At 40.0% G+C, this 19,760-nt stretch overlaps 1 protein-coding gene across 21 annotated transcripts in view; it reads left to right on the top strand.

Annotated features, from left to right (window-relative positions):
• The window catches only part of VTI1A (vesicle transport through interaction with t-SNAREs 1A), a 351,501-nt gene that overhangs the window by 202,714 nt on the left and 129,027 nt on the right, over positions 1-19,760 (top strand). For 17 of the 21 annotated variants that reach the window (XR_009353293.1, XR_009353283.1, XR_009353292.1 and 14 more), the window contains 2 exons: positions 395-465; positions 1,153-1,214. Coding sequence is in view for 7 of the 21 variants with exons in the window: in XM_059173203.1 (XP_059029186.1) it covers positions 395-465; positions 1,153-1,214 (133 nt within the window). In the remaining 14 variants the exon portion in view is untranslated. Of the gene's footprint in view, positions 1-394; positions 466-1,152; positions 1,226-2,306; positions 6,802-19,760 lie in introns of those variants that run through there. The other 4 variants (XM_059173209.1, XM_059173206.1, XM_059173204.1 and 1 more) reach the window with 3 other exon arrangements.

Genomic DNA, 19,760 nt, shown 5'->3' with positions numbered 1-19,760 from the left:
GGGGGAGGTCTAGTAGACTCATTAACAGTAGTTGTAACCCACAGACCCAGAGACTAGATTCCATGATGATAAGATAATAGGAAGGCCTGTGCTCTCCATCTTGGTGGATAAGAAATAGGCCGAGGTGGCCTTGGGCAAGTCCTATCATGTCTCCATCATCACTGCCTTGTTGGTCATGTTCTAGAGACTGAACTGTAAATCCCAGTTAAATCATACCTAAGATACATAGGTAAACGTCTCCAATACTTCTTAAACATTTTCCAAGTATATGAGACGCGTGCCCGATACATAACCTACACTTGTTGAACATGAACTCTGCACCCACTGCCATTGTGGTACTCCTGAAGGCTACACCCAAAGTCACCTTTCCTCACTCATATTTCCTTTTCCACAGAGCAAATTGGCCAGGAGATGTTGGAAAACCTCAGTCACGACAGAGAAAAGATACAGCGCGCACGTGAACGAGTAAGTAGAAGCGATACAGTTTTCTTCATAAATTCAGTAAACAAGAAGACATAAAACAAAAGGCCTTCAGCACATGCATACACAGTAGCAAACACATAAATAAAAGTGTATAAAAATGGCAACGGTATATGAGGGATGTTGGAGATGGGGACAAGAAACAAAAGAGCGTGGAATCGAGAAAGAATAAGCTGACTCTTTCTTTCCTCACCCCAGCGTGCCCCCAGGTAGATATTTTATTTAGCTCTGTAACTGAGAAGGTCATGAGGGAGATTTTGGAGTTTGTCAAGTCTTTCAGAGTGAAAGCTGTGAAGATAATGATGTCTCCTCCTCCTTCAGTTTATTTCCTTTCCGTTCGTATTTCTAGGACTTCACACCTTCACAATTGAATTTTAATTACGAGATGTATATTCAACTTTGTCAGCCTGCGAGGTATTTGCTTTTATAGCCAGTTCAGGTATCCAGTTTAATGCTCCTGGGATTACCTATCACATGTAGTTTTCTAAATCTAAGAATTTTTCAAAGATTTTATAGCTATCAAGATGTATTTTAGTCTACTTAAGTATTTATTGCTAATTGGATTTTCATCCATGAAAAAAATTTTACTGATTCTCAAGTACACTTTTCAGAGCGATCTAACTGCATGACATCTTGTTTTATTTTGTTGTAATGCTACTTTTCTGCTCCTAGCTTCGGGAAACAGATGCTAACTTGGGGAAAAGCTCCAGGGTTCTGACGGGGATGTTGCGAAGGTAAGAACAAGGTAGGGACCTATCTTCCTCTCTCTCCCTTTTTTTGAAATGATGTTTTTCTTTTAGTTGCAACGGGGCATTTTCCAGCCATGCGAGCCTCTGCTCTTAGTACCCTGTGTCAAGACCCTTTTGAAATGACAGAGCACTGATACTAACTCTTGTTTGGACAGGAACACATACTGAGTAACTTGATTAGAGAGAAGGATTGAGCTAGGGGGGGTTACCTCAAGCTATGGAAAAAATTAGGGTTAGACATGAAGTATTTTTTCATAGCCCGAGGAAGTCCCCATGGCAGGAGCACACTGATTTTATTTTCTATGTTGATAGCCTCCTTCTTCTAGAAGGAATGCGGGCCTGCCAGTATCAGGAGCACACTCGGTATTAGCTGTGTTTTCTCTCTGTTGCCTTGTTTTCATTTCTTTCAGAGATGCTATTTGGGGGAACTCTTTTGATTTTACATATATTTAAAGATAATTTTTAAAATTTAGAGATTATCTGAATAATCTGAATTCCCATGTGTGAGCAAACAAATGTTAATGTTTTATATTTGTCACTAATCGTTGACTGATGGAAAATATTGGGGAGAGTGAAAATCAATGAATGAGTGGGTAATATTCCGTGTTGTATATTTTTCGGGGGGAAGTGAAAGTGTTTTCACTGTTCTGATAATTAGAGCCATTTTTTACGTGTATATATATATATTCCACATGGCATTTTCTTACATTTGGAATCTACCAAATAAGATTATCATTTAGCATAACCTTCACTTTGGGACTGTAGCTGGAAATGTGAATGAGGAATGGTGAGAATCGCCTCTAGGATGCCTTCGTTGGGGTTTTAAAAAGAGAAATCCTTTGGAGTTGATACTATGGGGACAACTGTTTTAGAGTAAGCAAAGTCGTCTCTGATCACGCATCTGTATGTAATAATTTGCTAGAAGTGTGTTTGCCGTGTTGGCGATGGGCGCACAAGAACCAATCAAAGGTGTGGTGGCTTGGTCTCCATCAGGCTGATCAGTAGCGAGCCTGAAGTTCCCAGGACACTTCCAACCAACACGGACCTAACTCTCCCACGTCCCCGCTTTTCCTGCAGGCACAGCCCCGATTCAGAACCATAAGCCACCAGATTCTCTGCTTAAGAGTAATATGTAAATGACCTAGAAAAACTCAAAATCCACAGAGAAGTGGCAATTGAAAGGAATGCTTCAGTGCCTATAGACAATAAAAAAGAAAAAAAAAGGAAAAAAGTCCTCTATTGCTTCCCTGGGAGGGCCCCTGCGATGTGAGCTGTAACGAATATTCTGCATATGTCTCCATTTTGTCAAATCTCATTAAAGAGTCCTCTTGCTTTATGTCAATTGAGCTGTCCAGAAATCATTCATCATTTTTAGTGTAAAAAAAAATCATGCGGTTATTTAAATAATATCATATTAATGTTAAAGTTCAGCTGTCATTTAAGGGTACGGCTTAATCAGATGTAGCATTTAGGAAAAATAGTTTATTCGGGCTCTACGTGGCTTTCAGGTTGGCAGATTCAAATAAGGATTTATGAGTTTGTAAACCAATGTATTTCTGTCCATGTTTCTGCTTGATGTACCTCACCCTTTTGTGCAAGACACTGCAGACAGTTATTTCAACAAATAAAGCATCTCCTCATATTGTGTTTGAATAAATTTGCAAGTCATTTAGAGAGGGCGAAGCACAAACACTTCTGCAACCTTTGACTAGGCTCTCTGTAGGACAATTAGACTAACGCACCTGTTTCATAAGCCTATGGAGGGAAGTTACTCTGCGAAATCTACTTAGGGTCCTCTTTGTAGGCCAGCTCAATCGCACTGACGCATCTCCTTTTGGGATCTGTCTAGGGTATGAACAGAAATAAAAATCCCCAGGTGGACCTCACCTTGCTATGGTGAGCCAAGGAAACCCTTAGCCGCACCCCCCCGACCCCGTGCATATTGATGACTCTCTTTTTTGTAAGACTCAGCTGGGATCATGGTATCAGCCAAGGTATCCAGATACTCTTCATCAGTGCTGTAACCGAACTGAGTCTCTGGGGAACCAAATGCAGGTGGTGGTTCTGTTCCATTTTAATTACTATCCTACATGGTGGTCAATTAAGTTTGGACTTGGGAAGAGGTAAAAATATTTTATCAACTTCTTCACTTCATTGTTTTTATTATTCCCTGGGAAACCAGTCTCTAGAGAAATGGAGCCAGCTTTTGTGTACCAAAGTCTTTAACTGAATGTTCTGATTTTGCTTCCTCTCTTACATCCCTCCCGTCCACGTGGGACTCCCTTCCAGCACCAGGGAGACTTTCTTTCCGAGACAGAGATCGCATTCTCTTTCCGAAACCGCGTAGCTACATTGCGTGTCAGTAGATGCTTCTGATTTAAGTAAAGGTATGATATCAAACCACATGCCCGTCTGTCACCTTCACACCTGTAAAAGAAATTAACGTTCTCTTTGTGCGGTATAGGCGTTTACCTCCATACAACGTAAGGTTCTTGATTCTCATATGATAGATTCTATATGACTGGGAATATTCTACAATATACTAACCCGTGGACTTAATCTATTTAAAAGAAAGATTGCTGATTATTTTTATTTTTTTAAGTTTAGATCGTTTTAAATTTTGTGTATTGAAGGGAAATGTCGTGCCGAGGCCCCTCATTTGGGTCATTTTATTTGTTTCCTTAGTCTTTTGGGAAGACAGGTGAAACTAATGGCCTATCAGTGCCAAGGTCTGTATACTATCTGTAAGACTGACCAAAAAGCAGATAGGGAAGTAAAAATGAGTAAGTGGCAGCCACCACCATTCATGCTTTTTATTACTTTTTTCTTTTTATTACTTTCACATGAGATAAAAATATATATATATTTATTTATTTATTTATTTATTTCTTCCTCCCCTCCTCCCTCCTTCCTTCCTTTCTTTTTTCTGCGATTCACTTCCTTGGTAATTATTTAATGCCTGTGTACAAAGCCTTAGGAAATCCTCAAATGAGACCATTTTAATCCTTGCCTTCACTCTGCCAGAGAATATTGACTTGGGAAGTACTGAGGGAGAGGCACCTGGGTGGCTCAGTCAGCTAAGCTTCCAACTCTTGATTTCAGCTCAGGCCATGATCTCAGGGTCATTCAGATAGAGCCCCGAGTCAGGCGCCATGCCAGGTGTGGAACCTGCTTAAGATTCTCCTTCTCCCTCACTCTCTGCCCCTCCCCCACTTATGTGCTCTCTCTAAAAAAATTAAAAGGAAAGAAAAGAAAAAAGTCCTCGGGGAATTCCTAAAATTAACGTAATTCTCAAGGAAGGTCTTGAGGATTCTGCAACTCCTATGAATGCTTACTGGTCATTAAAAAGGATGCTAAGAAAACAACCAACAGAAAATATCATTCAAATAGCTGTAAAACCAATACAATTCAAAAGTTTAGAGGTGCAGGAGATGATTTATCAAATCATAAACAAGTTTTGAAAGGAGCTAAACATGCAAAAAGTATTGAGACCCATCTAGTTTAATGAGGTAGCCACTGATTCAACCAAAATAAATAAATTATTCTTCACATAACTACACTGTATTACCAAGAGGAAGAAAGCAAAGGAGAAAATTGGTCCATTCGAAATTATAACAGTGAAACTTGACATCAGAACACAGATATCGGTGATTTCCTGGAAAGTAATTTTTCTTCTGTCTTGACAGAAGATGGAGAACTAGCTAGGGACAAACTGCTCATTTCCTGACTCTGTAGACAGAGTTTGGAATAAAGTGCTATTCAGATAATAATGAAAATGGTCACGAAACAAATGGCCATTCATGTGGTGACTGGGGCCAAAGAAATGAATTTTTCATTGACTCTCACAAAATGTGATTATTAAAACTGCTTGTCTTAAAGCGTCACAAACAGTGCTGAGCGGCTCACATGTTGCCTTTCGTGCATTTGCGTGTCTGTGCGTGTTTGTGTGTTTATTATTTCCTGTACAGCTGACTGGGAAGTCTTATTAGAGCAAACAGAGCTGGCGGTCGGGGAAAATGAAGATAGAACTTTGCAAGATTTTCAGTCAGAAAACAAAAGAGCTCGTGATTCTTTTATTTTCCCTTTGCCTCTGAAGAGTGAATAATTGATCAGTAATCATATATTTGTTTCTAAACGTAGCTGAACTATTTCTTGCAAGTATAATAGTTATGATTTGAGATCTCCTTTGATGTAAATTTGGAGGACACATTACAAAATTTATGTTGGCTCATCAACTGCATGTTATTTGCTGGCAAAAGGCTTACAAAAAGAAACAGCATATGTCGTATTTTTTTAAACATCTTTTTCTACAGGATTACCTTAATATCAAATAATTTACTCTCTCCCACACAGAACCTTTATGTGCCCCTGCTGTGTTAAATTTTTTTCTAATTAAAAAAAAAAAATCAGAATGTTTCCTTCAAAAAGCAAATTCTTGTTTATCCTTCCAGCGTGCACGTAATAACTTGTTTAAGCAGGAGCTGGTGAGCAGCCTTTTGTAACCCATCTGTAAGATAAACAAGCCAGATAGTATTAAAGTCAGCTGGGGCCTAGCCAGCACTATTCATACGTTCTTATTTAATACTTGTATTCTTATAAGAGCTACCTCTGAGTCAGTCTGGGGAATAATTGCCACCTATCATTGCTATCACATTTTACCTTTTAAACATGGTTTTGTTGCTTTGGTAGAATGACAGGTAAAACATCTGGAAAATTTTAATGTACTGTCAAAATGATTCGTGAGGGTAAGTGTACCAGAAATAGTAATACAAGACCAATGTAAGCATTGGAAATACACATTTTTTTAGTAAACAAACTTATTCTTAAAGAAATAGCCTACAACTCAGTGTTTTGTTTTGTTTTGTTTTTCTAATCTTCTTTGAAAATTCATGCTCCTGCCCCACTCCTTTTTGCTCAGGAAACATTTTGTTGTATTTTAACTTTTCTTATTACAATATCTAAAAATTCAACAGTAGAGAGTTTCCAGGACTCGTAAGAAGGATGTCCTTGAGAATTTACTCAATTTTTTTGCACTGAAAAGTATGTCTTCCTTTGCAGTCTCTTAACATTTACATTTTCTCTTTTCTTGCTTTGCTGCTTTTCTCTGTTTATCCATTATTCCTCTTTTTTGGCCTGTTTTTGCAAGTGTTGAACATGAACTCTGACCTTAAATTAATATAACAAAATCCTAACCTCCAAAATATTCTTCAACTTTTAATCAAGTGTGTATTCATTCAAGAATAAAATGTTTGGGAGCCTGGGTGGCTCAGTTGGTTAAGCATCTACCTTTGGCTCAGGTCATGAACCCAGAGTCTTGGGATGGAGTCCCTCATCAGGCTCCCTGCTCAGTGGGGAGCCTGTTTCTCCTCCCCCTCCCCTTGCTTGCATACTCCCTCATGCCCTCTCTCTCTCTGACAAATAAAGAAATAATATCTCAAAAAAAAAAAAAAAAGAAAAGAAAAGAAAGAATATCTCTTTTAAAAAAAGAATAAAATGATTGAATTTGCTGCAGATTCTTTAGACTTAACAGATTGAGGATCTGAGATTAGAGGAATGCTACAAAGAGAATTTTTTTAAAAATAATCTTGGTCCTTTTTAGGTAAGTTCATTACCATCCACTTGACTCATTGCCTTTGTCCAAACTAAATAATGGCATTGGATTTCTTTATATGTGTCTCCCTTTGACACCAGTCTCGTAGCTCCTGTGTCAGACATTTAAACACAGCATCTGAAGTTATCCGTCAGTGACAACTCTACCAGCTGCCTGTGTCTGACCCTAACCATACTTTGCCCACACTATCCAATTCAGTCTTTAAGAACCCTGTGGTGGAAGCATCATATCGCCATTTTCCAGATGAGAATACTTATGCTTAGTAAAGTAAACCCTCCATTGTCACATACACAGAAAGGCACAGCATTAGGATGAGAACTTAACTCGTTCTTTTGAACGCGTTGCACCAAAAGGTTCCAAGAGCCAATTTTCACTAATGCTGAGATGGAAAGAGTATGATCTGATGAGTTTTCGTTATACAGATAGTTACTGTCATAGGCTCTCTGTGTTATAATTCTGTTTCTTCTGTGAAATAATTGTGGTAGCAAACCATCTCCCTTAGAAGTCGGTTGTTACTGCAAATGGAAAAATACATAGTTGGTAAGAAACCTTGGCAGACCTGTGTCAGTCGTCCCACCTTCTCCCCCTCCCCCATATTTTACTGTTCTCGGAAATTCAGAATTTTAAGGTCTATTATTCTTCACTCCACTGTGTCTTTTATTAACAAAACATTGTTATGTATGCACTCACTGATACGTCCTAGGTGGCAGGCTCTAGTCTAAGCATTTATTACAGATTATTTTATTTCATCTTCATGACAACCCTAGAAGACAGAGATTATTACTCCCATTTTAAGAAATAAGCAACTGTGATTAGATGTCATTCAGCTGTACATAAGTGGTCTGCTTCCAACGTGTTTTTTCCTACTGTGCCTCACAGATAGTCAGGCAACCTTTCCGGATGAGCAGACAGTTCTAGAAAGCAGTGAATAAGCCTGACCAGTCCCACTAGCTAAGATGAGGCTGAAGGCCCTTGGTCTGGTCTTTGTAGAACAGAAGCTGTTGTGCACCAATGGCATCCAAGGGGGTGTGTCTTTAAGTTCTTTAAGATTTATTTTTGACCATAGACTGTGGGGCATTAACCAGACATTGTGCAAAGAGAAACTATAATCTCCCTTACCTCCAGTATTCTGCAAGTTTCGTTGTGAGGAAATTTATTTTTATATCTACCCTTATGGCACTGGGGCCTTTTTCTCACTGGAAAAAGCAATCCCAGTTTCGTTTAATTATTCAAAATGAAATTCCTGCCTATGTGTCAAGAGGCTTATGACTCTGTGAATAAGAGCCCCCCCCGGCTCTGCCACTTTCTAGCTATTTTGGCAGGTAACCCAGTCCCTATACCTCAGTTTTCCCATCTATAAAACAGGGAAGACAGTAGTCCCTATCTTGCCAATTGTTATGAGGGTCATGTGAGTCAATACATGTAAAGTACACACAACAGTGTCTGTTACATAGCATAGTTTCAATAAATACTAAAAGGTTGATTATTATCATTGCTTTAAAAAAAAAAAAAAAAAGGCCTGGGGGTAAAGACAGAAATCAAAATGTTAATTAATAGTTATTTTAGGTTGATGAATTTCACATGGATCTGTTTAAATTCTTTTTTTCCACTGCCAGATTTTCCCAGTTATTTTTATAAAATAAAAAAATCAGTAACAATAAAAATAAAAATAAGCCTGTTTCAGTACTGGTGCCACCACCCTCCATCCCCACTTTGTGACCCTGCCTCAGCAGTGCTGCTTGGACTGCCTCAGAGTGCTCAGAATACTGCCCAGAGCAGACGGTTCCTCCAAACTCAGTCCTTCCCAGATGACAGTTCACCCCTGTCTTTGGACTATTGAGAGAGGGAAGCCTCTTGGTCCGTCTCACCGCCTCTTCTCCTCTTAGGTTCTTCTAACTGCTGTTGGCCAGTTTACCTTGCAGAGTGCAAAACTAGCCCCGTGTCCTCCGGTGGTTCCCCGCTGCTTGCTGACACATGTCCTCCCTAATCTAAGCACTAAGGTCTTTCAGTGAACATTCCACCTTCCTTTGCTCCTACTCCCAAGTTGGATGGACCCATGGACCTACTGAAGTCCACTACCTCCCATCTCGGAAGCTAGCCCGAGTCCTTTACGAGTCCTCCACCTCTGTTTCTTCTGTTACCTCCTCCTGAATATCCTCCTCCTCTCGCCTATTATAGTCAGGAATCTTCTGGATGAAAGTGACAGGAACCAGATCGAACCAGCTGTAAGCCACAAAAAGGAAATCTATTGCTGCGTGTAAATAGGTAGCTCCAGGGTGGAAGCAACTGCCAACACAATGGTGTTCTAACAGCAGCATCGGGACGGGGTCGCGCTTTCTCTGTCTCCCAACCCAGCTCATTTGCACGTGGGTTTCTCCTTGTGGAGGCAGTTTTTGCCAGTTCTCTGGACACCCACTGAACATAACCATTTTCCCCCCAATAGTTCCAGTAGAAGTCATAGCATGGAATTTTACTGGTTTGGCTCTGGTTGGGTAAAAATCCCATTAATCCATGATTGGTCATTTTAGACCTGGAACCTCACACAGGGGGTGGACATTCAGCCTGAGATTAGACAAAGCATAGTTTCCTAAGAAAAATCCAGGAGCTTTTACTGGAAAGGGGATTAGATACTGTAAGCAAAAACAACAGACAGTATCTTCAGAATGTTCTAGATAAACTTTTATCTGTACTCTGCATCTCACCTGGAATACCACTCTGTCTGTCAAAGCTTTATCAGTTTCTCAGCTAGAAATGATCTGTCTTGGCCCTGATTCTTCACAGTAGTTTGTAACTCCTACAAGGCATGAATATCTCCTGCTTCTCCTTGTGTCTGTTGCTGTAATATGCTCACCCATCATAACTTTCTTCTAGACCTTTGTTGCCCCACCTCATCCCTCAGAGGATTTGATATAGCTCCCCACTACATTGTGTAACCCACTGAAACAAACAGGGGAGGAAATCCCAGTGTAAGAGTCAGACAGGACCAGGGAATCTCTCTACTACTACCAAAGCGTAGACTTTGGACAGACTCATGTACAGATATCCAGACAGGTGGAGAATGTCCTATCTGAAGGCAAAGCAGAAACACAATCAGAGAATTCAGTTTTATAAGGTGAAAGTAACCTTTCGTTGAGGTCAAGCAGAGACTTTCACGCCGCTAAGACGGTCCCTAGAAGGAATGGTTTTGGGAAGATGGTGACAGCTCCCAGGCACATCCCCGCCTGGAAGGGAATGAGGTATGTCTGTGTATCCGGTTCTGCTCAGGGTCCTCAGGTCTGGACTGTAAGCTCCTCGCTGTCAGGAACCTCGTCGCATTTAGACCAGGGTCAGGTTACCCTGGCGTAGGCCTGATCAGTGAATAATCCTTGGGAGAATGACCAAGAATAGTTTCACAGTGGCCGTGTAGGTTCATGTGGGTATAATTGAGTTGAAACCCTGCAGGTTTTTATCTATTGGACTTTGGCAACAATGTAAACATGCTCATTGAAAGAGGAAAAAATAAGGAACGTCACAATAACAGAATATTCCTGTCCATTATTTAATCACAATAGAAAAGCATCTTATATTTTCCTTGGTTGTGAGTCACAATTTGACCTAATTCTTGAATTACTTCTCTTTTTATGATTTTTTCCTTTCTTCCCCAGGATACATGCCATTCTTTAGCGCAATGTGGAATATGAGGGCTGCACTTCACCTTCACCATCAATGCCTCCTTTGAACGCAGCCTTGAGCTGTTAACTCGAAGCAAGGAGCCCTAGGCCTTCCTTATAAACAAGTAATGGAGCCCTCGGCCCCCCTTGTAAATGGCTATTTATTAACATATACCATCACCAAACAACATTTTACAATTCCAGGCCCCCATACCATCACACCACTGTCTGCTCCATTGTGAGCTGAGGGAGACCTTCGGCCATCTGTTTCATTAAATGCCAGAGGCAGTGAACAATATCTCAACTTCATAAAGCAAGCGTCAGGGCTTCTCTCTTCACAAACCTCCCCCTTCGGCTGCTGCCACCGCCGCCGCCACCACCACCACCACCACCACCATATTTTTTTGTTTGAACGCTCACATTGTAAATTAGTGTATTCACACATCAATTTTAAAAGGCTCGCTGTGTTGTAAGATAGGACAAAGCGAGCTCAGTTAACAGCTCAGGCACAGTGCAGGTGGTCGAGCTAGCTGCTACCCAGATCAAAAGTCAAACAACTGTGAGTCTTCTTTTGAAAGTGCAGTTAGGGAGACAAGGCAAGGCTTATCTGCACAAACAAGAACGAGTTATAGATATACATCACAAATGCAGGAGGACAAAAAGGGGTTTCATAATCTTGCAGGATAAGAAAACCTTCCAATGCTGACAATTCTGCGGGCATCTCTGGAATATGTAGCTTGTTGTTCTCTCTCTCTCTCTCTCTCTCTCTCTCTCCCCCTCCCTCCCCTGCCTCTTTTTTTTTTTTTTTTTTTTTTTTTTTTTTTTTTTTTTTCGTTTTCTTTCTTTTTTTTTTTTTTGGTAAAATTAGTCTTTTATTGTGTGGTGATTGATAATTATTATTTATGCTTTGGTGCTGTTCCTAAAGTAGCTAACAATTTTTTTTAAGCCACCTTTGAGGCAGGAAATGGCTCCTTTTCATAGTTGCATTTTATTTTTCAGCAGCATTTAAGGACAGACTCCTATTTATACCACACAAGCAGTTTTGTCTCTTGTAAACAAAGTAAGTGGCTGGGAATTGTGCTTTCCCAGAAATGTTTTCCAGGGAAGCCATAATAAGAAACAACTGTGTACATCTTGAGAGTTTTGTCATCTAGGTATTAAGAAAGAATTCTTTGCTTTCAAGGGGGGGGAAAGGAAAACAAGAAACACTGTGAAGAATTATATTCAATATCTGAAAGTATAATTAAAATATTTCTTAAACTGCCAAAGTTGGCCACCTTTGCTGGTATTAACTGAGGTTGTTTTTATTCTTTATTTTAAATCGTCTCTAACATTTCTGGACAAGATAGAACTGAAATGAGAGGGAACATCATCATTTTTTTTTTAAATGTCAGTGCCCTATTTAAAAAACTAGTGACTTCTTTGCAAAGTTATGTAGAGAACCTTGGAACTTAAGTATGAATATCAGTGGAGAAAGTGAGAGAATGATAAATTTTACCAAAAATTTACAAAGAGTTTTGAGGAGGCTTAGAACTGATGAAAAGAACAACACTCTAATCTCCTATAAAATTACGGTTTACCTAGGAAAAAAAGAGACTGAGCTTTCCACTTCTGATACCTTAATGATTTTATGTATGAAGAAGAAAAAGCTATCAGCTTTTTAATTACCAAAAACAGTTAAAGGTGTCTGAATCAGGGCCCCAGAGCAGTTGCCCCTATCCTGAAGTGGGCTTCCCAGAGTCTCTGAACCACTAGAATTTTCTGAAAATGTTTAGATGTGTGTGCATATGTATCTTTCTGGGATTTTCCACAAAATTTTCGAAAACCCACAACCAACTCCAAAGAATTGAGAAATGGGACATGATTATAGAACTGCTTACGATTCCCTTACCAAATGCCACTTAATTACTTCATTATTCGCGCATATTTGCAATGTGTTGACCTACAAGAAACACTTATTTTGAAGTTTCTGCAAAATTTAACAAAAACTTTGCAAGGTATCTTTCCCAGGGAAATCAGATCATGTATCAAAAACATATCCTGGGGGCACCTGGGTGGCTCAGTGGGTTAAAGCCTCTGCCTTCGGCTCGGGTCATGGTCCCAGGGTCCTGGGATTGAGCCCCGCATCGGGCTCCCTGCTCCGCGGGGTGTGTGCTTCCTCCTCTCTCTCCCTCTGCCTGTCTCTCTGCCTACTTGTGATCTCTCTGTCAAATAAATAAATTTTAAAAAATACATATATCCTGAAAGACAGTCACAGCAAATTAAAATTTATATAGGATCTTGGGATTTGTAAGGCCCATTCATGTACATTGTTTCATTTAATATCATCTTGAAAAGAACTCTGGATTGGTGTTGCCACTATTATCCTTATGTTATAGATCATCAAGACCTGCCGTAGCTGAGTCTTGCCCAAGGTCATTCCACCCAGATGGGACAGAACTTGGCCCAGTATCCTGGTTTTAGCCATAGAAGCCATATTCTTAGCAGTAACAGCAATAGCAACATCTTCAAAAGCAACTATTTAATGTTTATTCTGTAAAGGCAATGTGTTAGGATTGGAGATTCAACAAACTCGGAACTCTACTGCCAGGTGGTTCAATATCTTTAAGAAACAACAATACATAGTAACTTGTGCTGTACATAAGTGGGAGATAAATGCAGGGCATGAGGGTAGGAAGGAGAAATCCCAGGGGCCTGTGGTTAGGGAGACTTTATAGAGGAGGTGGCAGGTATCCGGGCCTAAAAGTCCCTGCCCAGTTCTCAGCCCACGTGTGGGGTTTGCCGTTTCCCTTTCTATGGCAGCTTCAAGGTTGTAACTCCCCGCAACAGAATTAGAATGTTGGAGGTGGGTGTTAGAAAGATCTGTTTGGCCACCACCATGTTGAAGGCACCTAGGAAATTAGCCAATAACATGTAACTGCACCTGTTGAGAATTTTTCTTTAATTGTCATGGAGTTTAAGATTTTCTTCAAGCAAATACGACGAGCTTGGAATTACCTAAATAATCTCATTTCTAAACAATCCTGAGAAACCTCTTCACATTTTGTACCCCAGTTTTAGAAAGGTACTGAGAATTTTCATGCACTTGACTAAAATCACAAATTTTTAAATTTTATGACCTTTGAAATTATACTGCATGTTGACCATTTCACAAACAGATCAAAGAATATTGGCAGAATACATTGACTATTTTATTGTGGCATATTATTTGATAAAAAAAAAATAAAGTCTATCACTTTAAAACACTGAATTTTTTCATATATTCCAATTAAACTTCTCTCATCGAATGGGCTTATAGAAATTTAGTTAGTAGAAAACTTGCCCAGCCAATAAAGAAAAGCTTTCATTTTCTATTCTGTATACATGATCTGAAACCATAGCCCGTTAGGCCTTTTAATCTGTTTGTTCAAGGCCAAGCTATTTATATGGATAATTTTTAAAGCTTCTGTAGAAAGAAAAAAAAGAACATTTTATTTATTCACTGAGGTTTTTATGTGCCTTGAAATTGCATTGATAAAGTATTTTCAAGCTCATGGATGTGGAGGAGATAAAAGGTCTCTTATTTTATAAGGCTTTATATTAGCTTTTCAAATGTACAGTTTTCTCATGGCTAGAATTTTTTAAATAAAAATTATTTCACTATTGTAATTGGAGTTTGATGTGGGCATCTTTTTCTTTCCCTGAGTTACATGTTAAATTATGTGCTTAAGATCGTCTTTATTACGTTTTACCTTTTGGATTTTAATAGTTCTCTTACTGGAGAAAATAATTTACTAATCTTCACTGTTCGTTCTGGGTACCTATTTAATATGACTAGGAGTGGAAAACCCAAAAATCAGATTTAAGAGATAAAAAATGAAAGCTATAACTTGGTTTTGCAACATGTTGGTATGAAGATGAAAAATTATTTACCTCCTTCTCCTAAAGAACTTTTGCTAAGCCTGGTAGACTGTGAAAAGGAGGCAGAAAAAAAAAAAAAAAGAGGCATTTTTAAACTCTGGGGCAACTGGATTCAGACCAGATTCTGGGTGAACATTAGCTGCTGTTAGCTCTGCCATGTCAGGGCCAAGAAACAGCTTTCCCTGGCTGGAGCATTCCCAAGCTATCACGGCCATCAGACAGGTGGGGAATAAATATTGTAGAATGGTGGGACATTTGAAGAGCAAGCTCCTGATCCCCAGGACTCAATTTGGACAGGCTTCAATTGGAGCAAACAGGTGTTCCTGGGAGGAACCGTCCTCAGGTGGCTGGGGGTGCCATTCTTTGACATACATAAAAAGTTCCCCTTCCTTCTGCCTGCAGGAAAATTAGAATTAACTGCAGCTTTTCCTTTTGAAATGGAAAAAGAGAAATAAAAATATGGCACCAGGTTTTGGCTCCAACTGGATTTCTGTGGAGCATGTAATCTATGATGAATGATGAGTGTTCTTGAAGTAAAGCATCCTTGTTGTTTTCAGCATTGGAGATAGCGTCAAAACTGAATGAATTGCAAAGAATCTTTTTACCAAAGAACCTGTGAAGTGGAGTAGCCTTTCTTTCCTTCTTTCATTCATTTGCTCATTACCTAATATTTTGTGAGCGCTGGAGATGGAGTGTAAGCCAGAAAAAGACCCTGCCCCCAAGGCCTTAGCCTAAGGTGTGGGAATAGTAATTGGTTAGAACATGAAAGTGAACCTGAGTAGGCTTTCGGAAACTGTGGCTAGATCTAAAGCAGTTGCTAGCCTCAGAAAGGTTTCTTTTCTGTAATGGCACCACTCTGAGGATGTGACGAACATATTTTATTTGGGGCACTCTTTTTAAATCACATTTTTGCTATAAAACCTAAAATAGTAATAATAAAGGTAATTTTTAAAGGAGAAAACCATATTTAATCCCTCCACCTTGAAATAAACTACCCTCTTGGATATGAGTGTTCCCTCCTTCCACTCATCATCCACATAGATTATCATGTTGCTCTTTCTCGTGTAATATTATATCGTACACGTACTTCTGTTTCCACATTTTCCTCATAATTTTGTTTCTTCCTCATTAAAAAGTCTTTTCTAGTAACAAAAGTTTTTTTAAAACCTCTTGTTTAAAAAAAGAAAAAGAAATTTATCAAGAAACAGGGGGAAAGCCATCCATAATCACAGTGGTGAAACGTAGCAACTGTAAAGTTTAACACATAGGATTTTTCTAGCTCTTGCTATGCCCTGATGCTGTGTGTCTGTGTTCATAGGTAATATTAATCTCTTCGGGTGGTGTCCTTGAGGAGAATAAGTATTTCTCTCATTTGTGTCTTTGCCATTCTCGAGTCCCTCATCTTAATCTAATTTTGTGGTCAGCTGGGACATATCTTCAAGGAACTTTTTTTTTTTTTAAAGATTTTATTTATTTATTTGACAGAGAGAAATCACAAGTAGATGGAGAGGCAGGCAGAGAGAGAGGAACTCTCTTGGGACTCGATCCCAAGACCCTGAGATCATGACCCGAGCCGAAGGCAGCGGCTTAACCCACTGAGCCACCCAGGCGCCCCTTCAAGGAACTTTTTCAGGCTAAGTACATGATGTGGAAGTCTATGAAGAATCAGGTGCTTGCACTGAAGAATCAGTGCAAGCACCTGATTCTTCATATGGCATTTCCTTTCCCTTGTTCTGTAGGATCTTTCATCCATTGTCCTTGTCTTGTTTTGAGTTTTTATTTGGGTTCGTTACTCTTGAAAACCTCTTCTTGGATCTGCAAATGGACGGCAGCTTTCTGTGCTTAGCCCTGTCTAGTGGTTGTCCTTTGTCTTCCAAACTGTCTTTATGGGAATGAAATGGGAATTCTTTCTTCCCCCACTCCGTGACTCTGGCATGACAAATGTCCAGCCCTTGGATGTACAACTGTCCTCTCCTCCACCACCCCACGCAGGCACACTTTACTTGGGAAGACCACACTTCCCAGCATCCAGTGCCTTACACCGTAGCCTTCCCATTGCTCTTCAGCGTTGCTTTATTGTCTTCCCATGAACTCTAGTTTCTTACTGGCTGTAGAAAAGAAACAAGATGCAGAGCATGGAGAAAGAGGAATGAATATAGCCATCCAATTACCTCATAAACTGCAACATACACTCATGAGAGAGACAGCGGCTCACTTTCTGCTTTTGATGGACATTGCAACATTTTTTAATCTAGTAGCAGACTTTGTGGAGGGTAGACTACTGCTTACATTTTTTAGCCCTATTCATTTTTTTGTAGTGGTAGAAAATCCTTCCAGGCTCTGGCAATTTATGATGTCCGTTTTGGTGTTGTAAATTATCATCATTTTGTATTTTTTCATCCCAGTTTAATGGGTCCTTTGATAGATGCAACATCAGGAGCCTTCACCCAGGCACCATTTTAAACTGGAGACTGTGAGTGATCTTTAAAATTGCCCCAGATGAGGGGCCCATACAAACCATGTCTTTAGCTCAACCCTTGGGCCTGTATGCCTGGGTCGTCTTGTTTTAACTGTCGCTATTTAATTATTCATGATTTACTGACACAAGGCATGGAAGCCTTAGGGAAAATGAAATCCCACGTGCCAGTTTCTTTAGATGAATCTTCTTTGAGGTTTAAGTGTCCCTTTCGGTAACATACTGAGTCAGGATTTAGGGGGTCATTCCAAATACTGCCTGGGAAAGTCCGCTGTGCCATCTCTATTCACTGATGGAGACTATCGATGCGTCTTGCAGACAAGGCAGGACTGCCTGGGCTTGGTATGATAGACAAGCTCATCTACCATAGGCCAGGCGTCCTCACACATTTCCCTGCCCCCCATTTCCCTTTTCTGTTCCTCCTGGGGAGAAGTCTAATCTCCAACAATAATGGGGACTTACCTACAGGAACCGATTTCCCCTCTTAAGTCTCCTACCCTGGGAACCATTTATTAGGAAAGTGGTAATGGACTCCACAAATACATGAAAGCTTTCCTGGGTATGTGGGGATGGAGGATGATTCTTACCTTCAGAAAACTCATGCCCTAATCAGAAAGAGATAAGGAGTGCAGAAGTACTAACTCAAGACATTTGGTAATCAGAAACCTCAGGGCACAGTTCCAGAAGTCTGGAGATGATTGGCAGCTTGGAGTAATCAGGATGAGTTTCAAGATGACATGGCATTTGTAATGGCCCTTGAAGGAGGGGTAACATTTGCCCAGGCAAAGTGAAAAGGCATTCCAGGCTAAGGAAACAGCATGGACGGGGAGGTAGCATCTTGTAAGGCAGGCGTGGTTGACAGTTCAAATCAGCTCTTTATTGTTGACTCTATGATTTTTGCCTTTTATTTTCTGATGTCCCCCTTGAACAGTAGAATGTGGGTCAATTCACAACATATTTGCTGTTGTGCCCAGTCATCTGCTTCCCATCTTTACCCTCCACTGGGGAGATAAAAGCTTGGCAAAGTCATAATGGGCTGAAAACCTATGGTCCACCTTTCCCCACCATCGTTATTCCTTACTGAACACCTACTATGCGCTCCAGCAGAATGAACCTTATTAAAAGTCCATTTTCTTTCATAGTTTTCATATAACCCATTGACGAGTTTTACCTCACAAGGTCATATTTCCTCCTAAACATCCCTGCTTTCATTGTTTTCCTAAGGATTCGGAACGGTACTACCAGTACAGGTATGTGTAGACAGAATGGACCTATACTCCACCAAAGGTGGGATTTATTTCCTTAGGAGCCCCTGACCATCAAAAATACCATTCGGAGCCAGTGCACAAGAATCCTCCTTGGAGAGCTGGTTCTCTTAATCATGAGGCTTGGCTGTCTCTTCAGATGCTGTGTAGGCAACAGTGTGACATAACCAGATTCATCTCTGAGATTACATCGATATAAGAATAAAGTGGAGCCAGATCTGGGAAGATTTTAGGAGGTCACACATCAGAGTCTGGATGGACTGAAATCAGACTTGACAATATTGACTGAAATTGGCCTGGGCTTGGTGCTACCGTTTTTTGTTTGTTTGTTTGCTTGCTTATGTTTTTAAAGCTAAATTTTGCTTTAATAGGGCTTGAAGTTTTTAATCCAGCTTTGCTTTGGTGAAAAAGGTATTAACCATGTGTCTTGCCAAGATGTCATTTTAAAAAATTTTCCAAGAGGCGCCTGGGTGGCTCAGTTGGTTAAACCTCTGCCTTCAGCTCAGGTCATGATCCCAGAATCCCGGTCCAGGGATCGAGCCCCATGTCAGGAGTCTCTTCTCCTTCTGACCCACCCCTTCTTGTGATCTCTCTCACTTTCTCCTCAAATAAGTAAATAAATAAAAATCTTTTTTAAAAAAAATCTCCTAGTAAAAGTCATCTCTGGCACTAGGGTTCTTTTTAGGAACACACCTGCCTTGTTAATAAGCAAGTTCTCTGATTTTATTATTTTCATTTGCAAATGGGGATGCTTAGCAGCCAGTCTGAAGAGAAGCTTCTGTCCTCATCAACATGACTAAAGGGTTCATGAGATTCTTGCATGTAACTGGTGTGGTTCTACTACAAAATCCTTAGCCTTCAAATCTATAAGGAGGAGGAAGTCTGAACAGTCAACACACATTAACTGATGGGAGACAGGTCAGCACACCGTACTGACCGTGATACAGTCTGGGTGGTTTCTTTTTTCTTCTTCTGATTTATATTTATCCCACAGATAGTATTATCAAAGCAAAAGTAAACCACATTTTTAAAAAGAAAGGGGAAATAAAATGACTCATAGCCCAACACACCTACAATTTTATCTTTTCTTTTTCTTTTTTAGTCTTTATTCATAGGTTAACATTTTTCTGTATGTGGCATTAATACAAATTTAAATTCTGCCTTTTTCTTTTGAACTTCACATGATAGCCTGTGCTCCTGTGGTCCATTTAATACTGTTGCCATCTTGTCTTTTTTAATCGCGTTATTAGGACATTCGTAGAGGTTCAGGAAAGCATAGGGGTGGCATTCATCGGTTTTTCAGGAAACGGAAGGACTCCCTCGACTATGTCTTATCATTGCCCAGCCTGATAGTTAGGAGTACCGTGAGTTTTGAGAAATGCATACTGAAGTGTCCTCAGACCCTCCTATCTTCTCCACACAGGCGGCTAGCATATACTCATTTAAAGGTTCGTGATGATGTTAGCGACAAAGCATAAGTATAAACAAAGCAGGCAGGCCACTCTGTGGTGAAGATAAATGTGGAGGGTTCCAGAAATAACCCCCTTTTCCCACAGTATTCCCTAACTGACTGAGAGGAAATAACTGCCCTCATCTTAGGGTTTCATGCATCATCTTTGTCAAATACCA

This window comes from Mustela lutreola, chromosome 4 (assembly GCF_030435805.1).
Source record: "Mustela lutreola isolate mMusLut2 chromosome 4, mMusLut2.pri, whole genome shotgun sequence".
NCBI classification, from domain to species: domain Eukaryota; kingdom Metazoa; phylum Chordata; class Mammalia; order Carnivora; family Mustelidae; genus Mustela; species Mustela lutreola.
The sequence above is the reverse complement of the archived record's forward strand: the minus strand, read 5'-3'. Positions and strand labels throughout refer to the sequence as shown.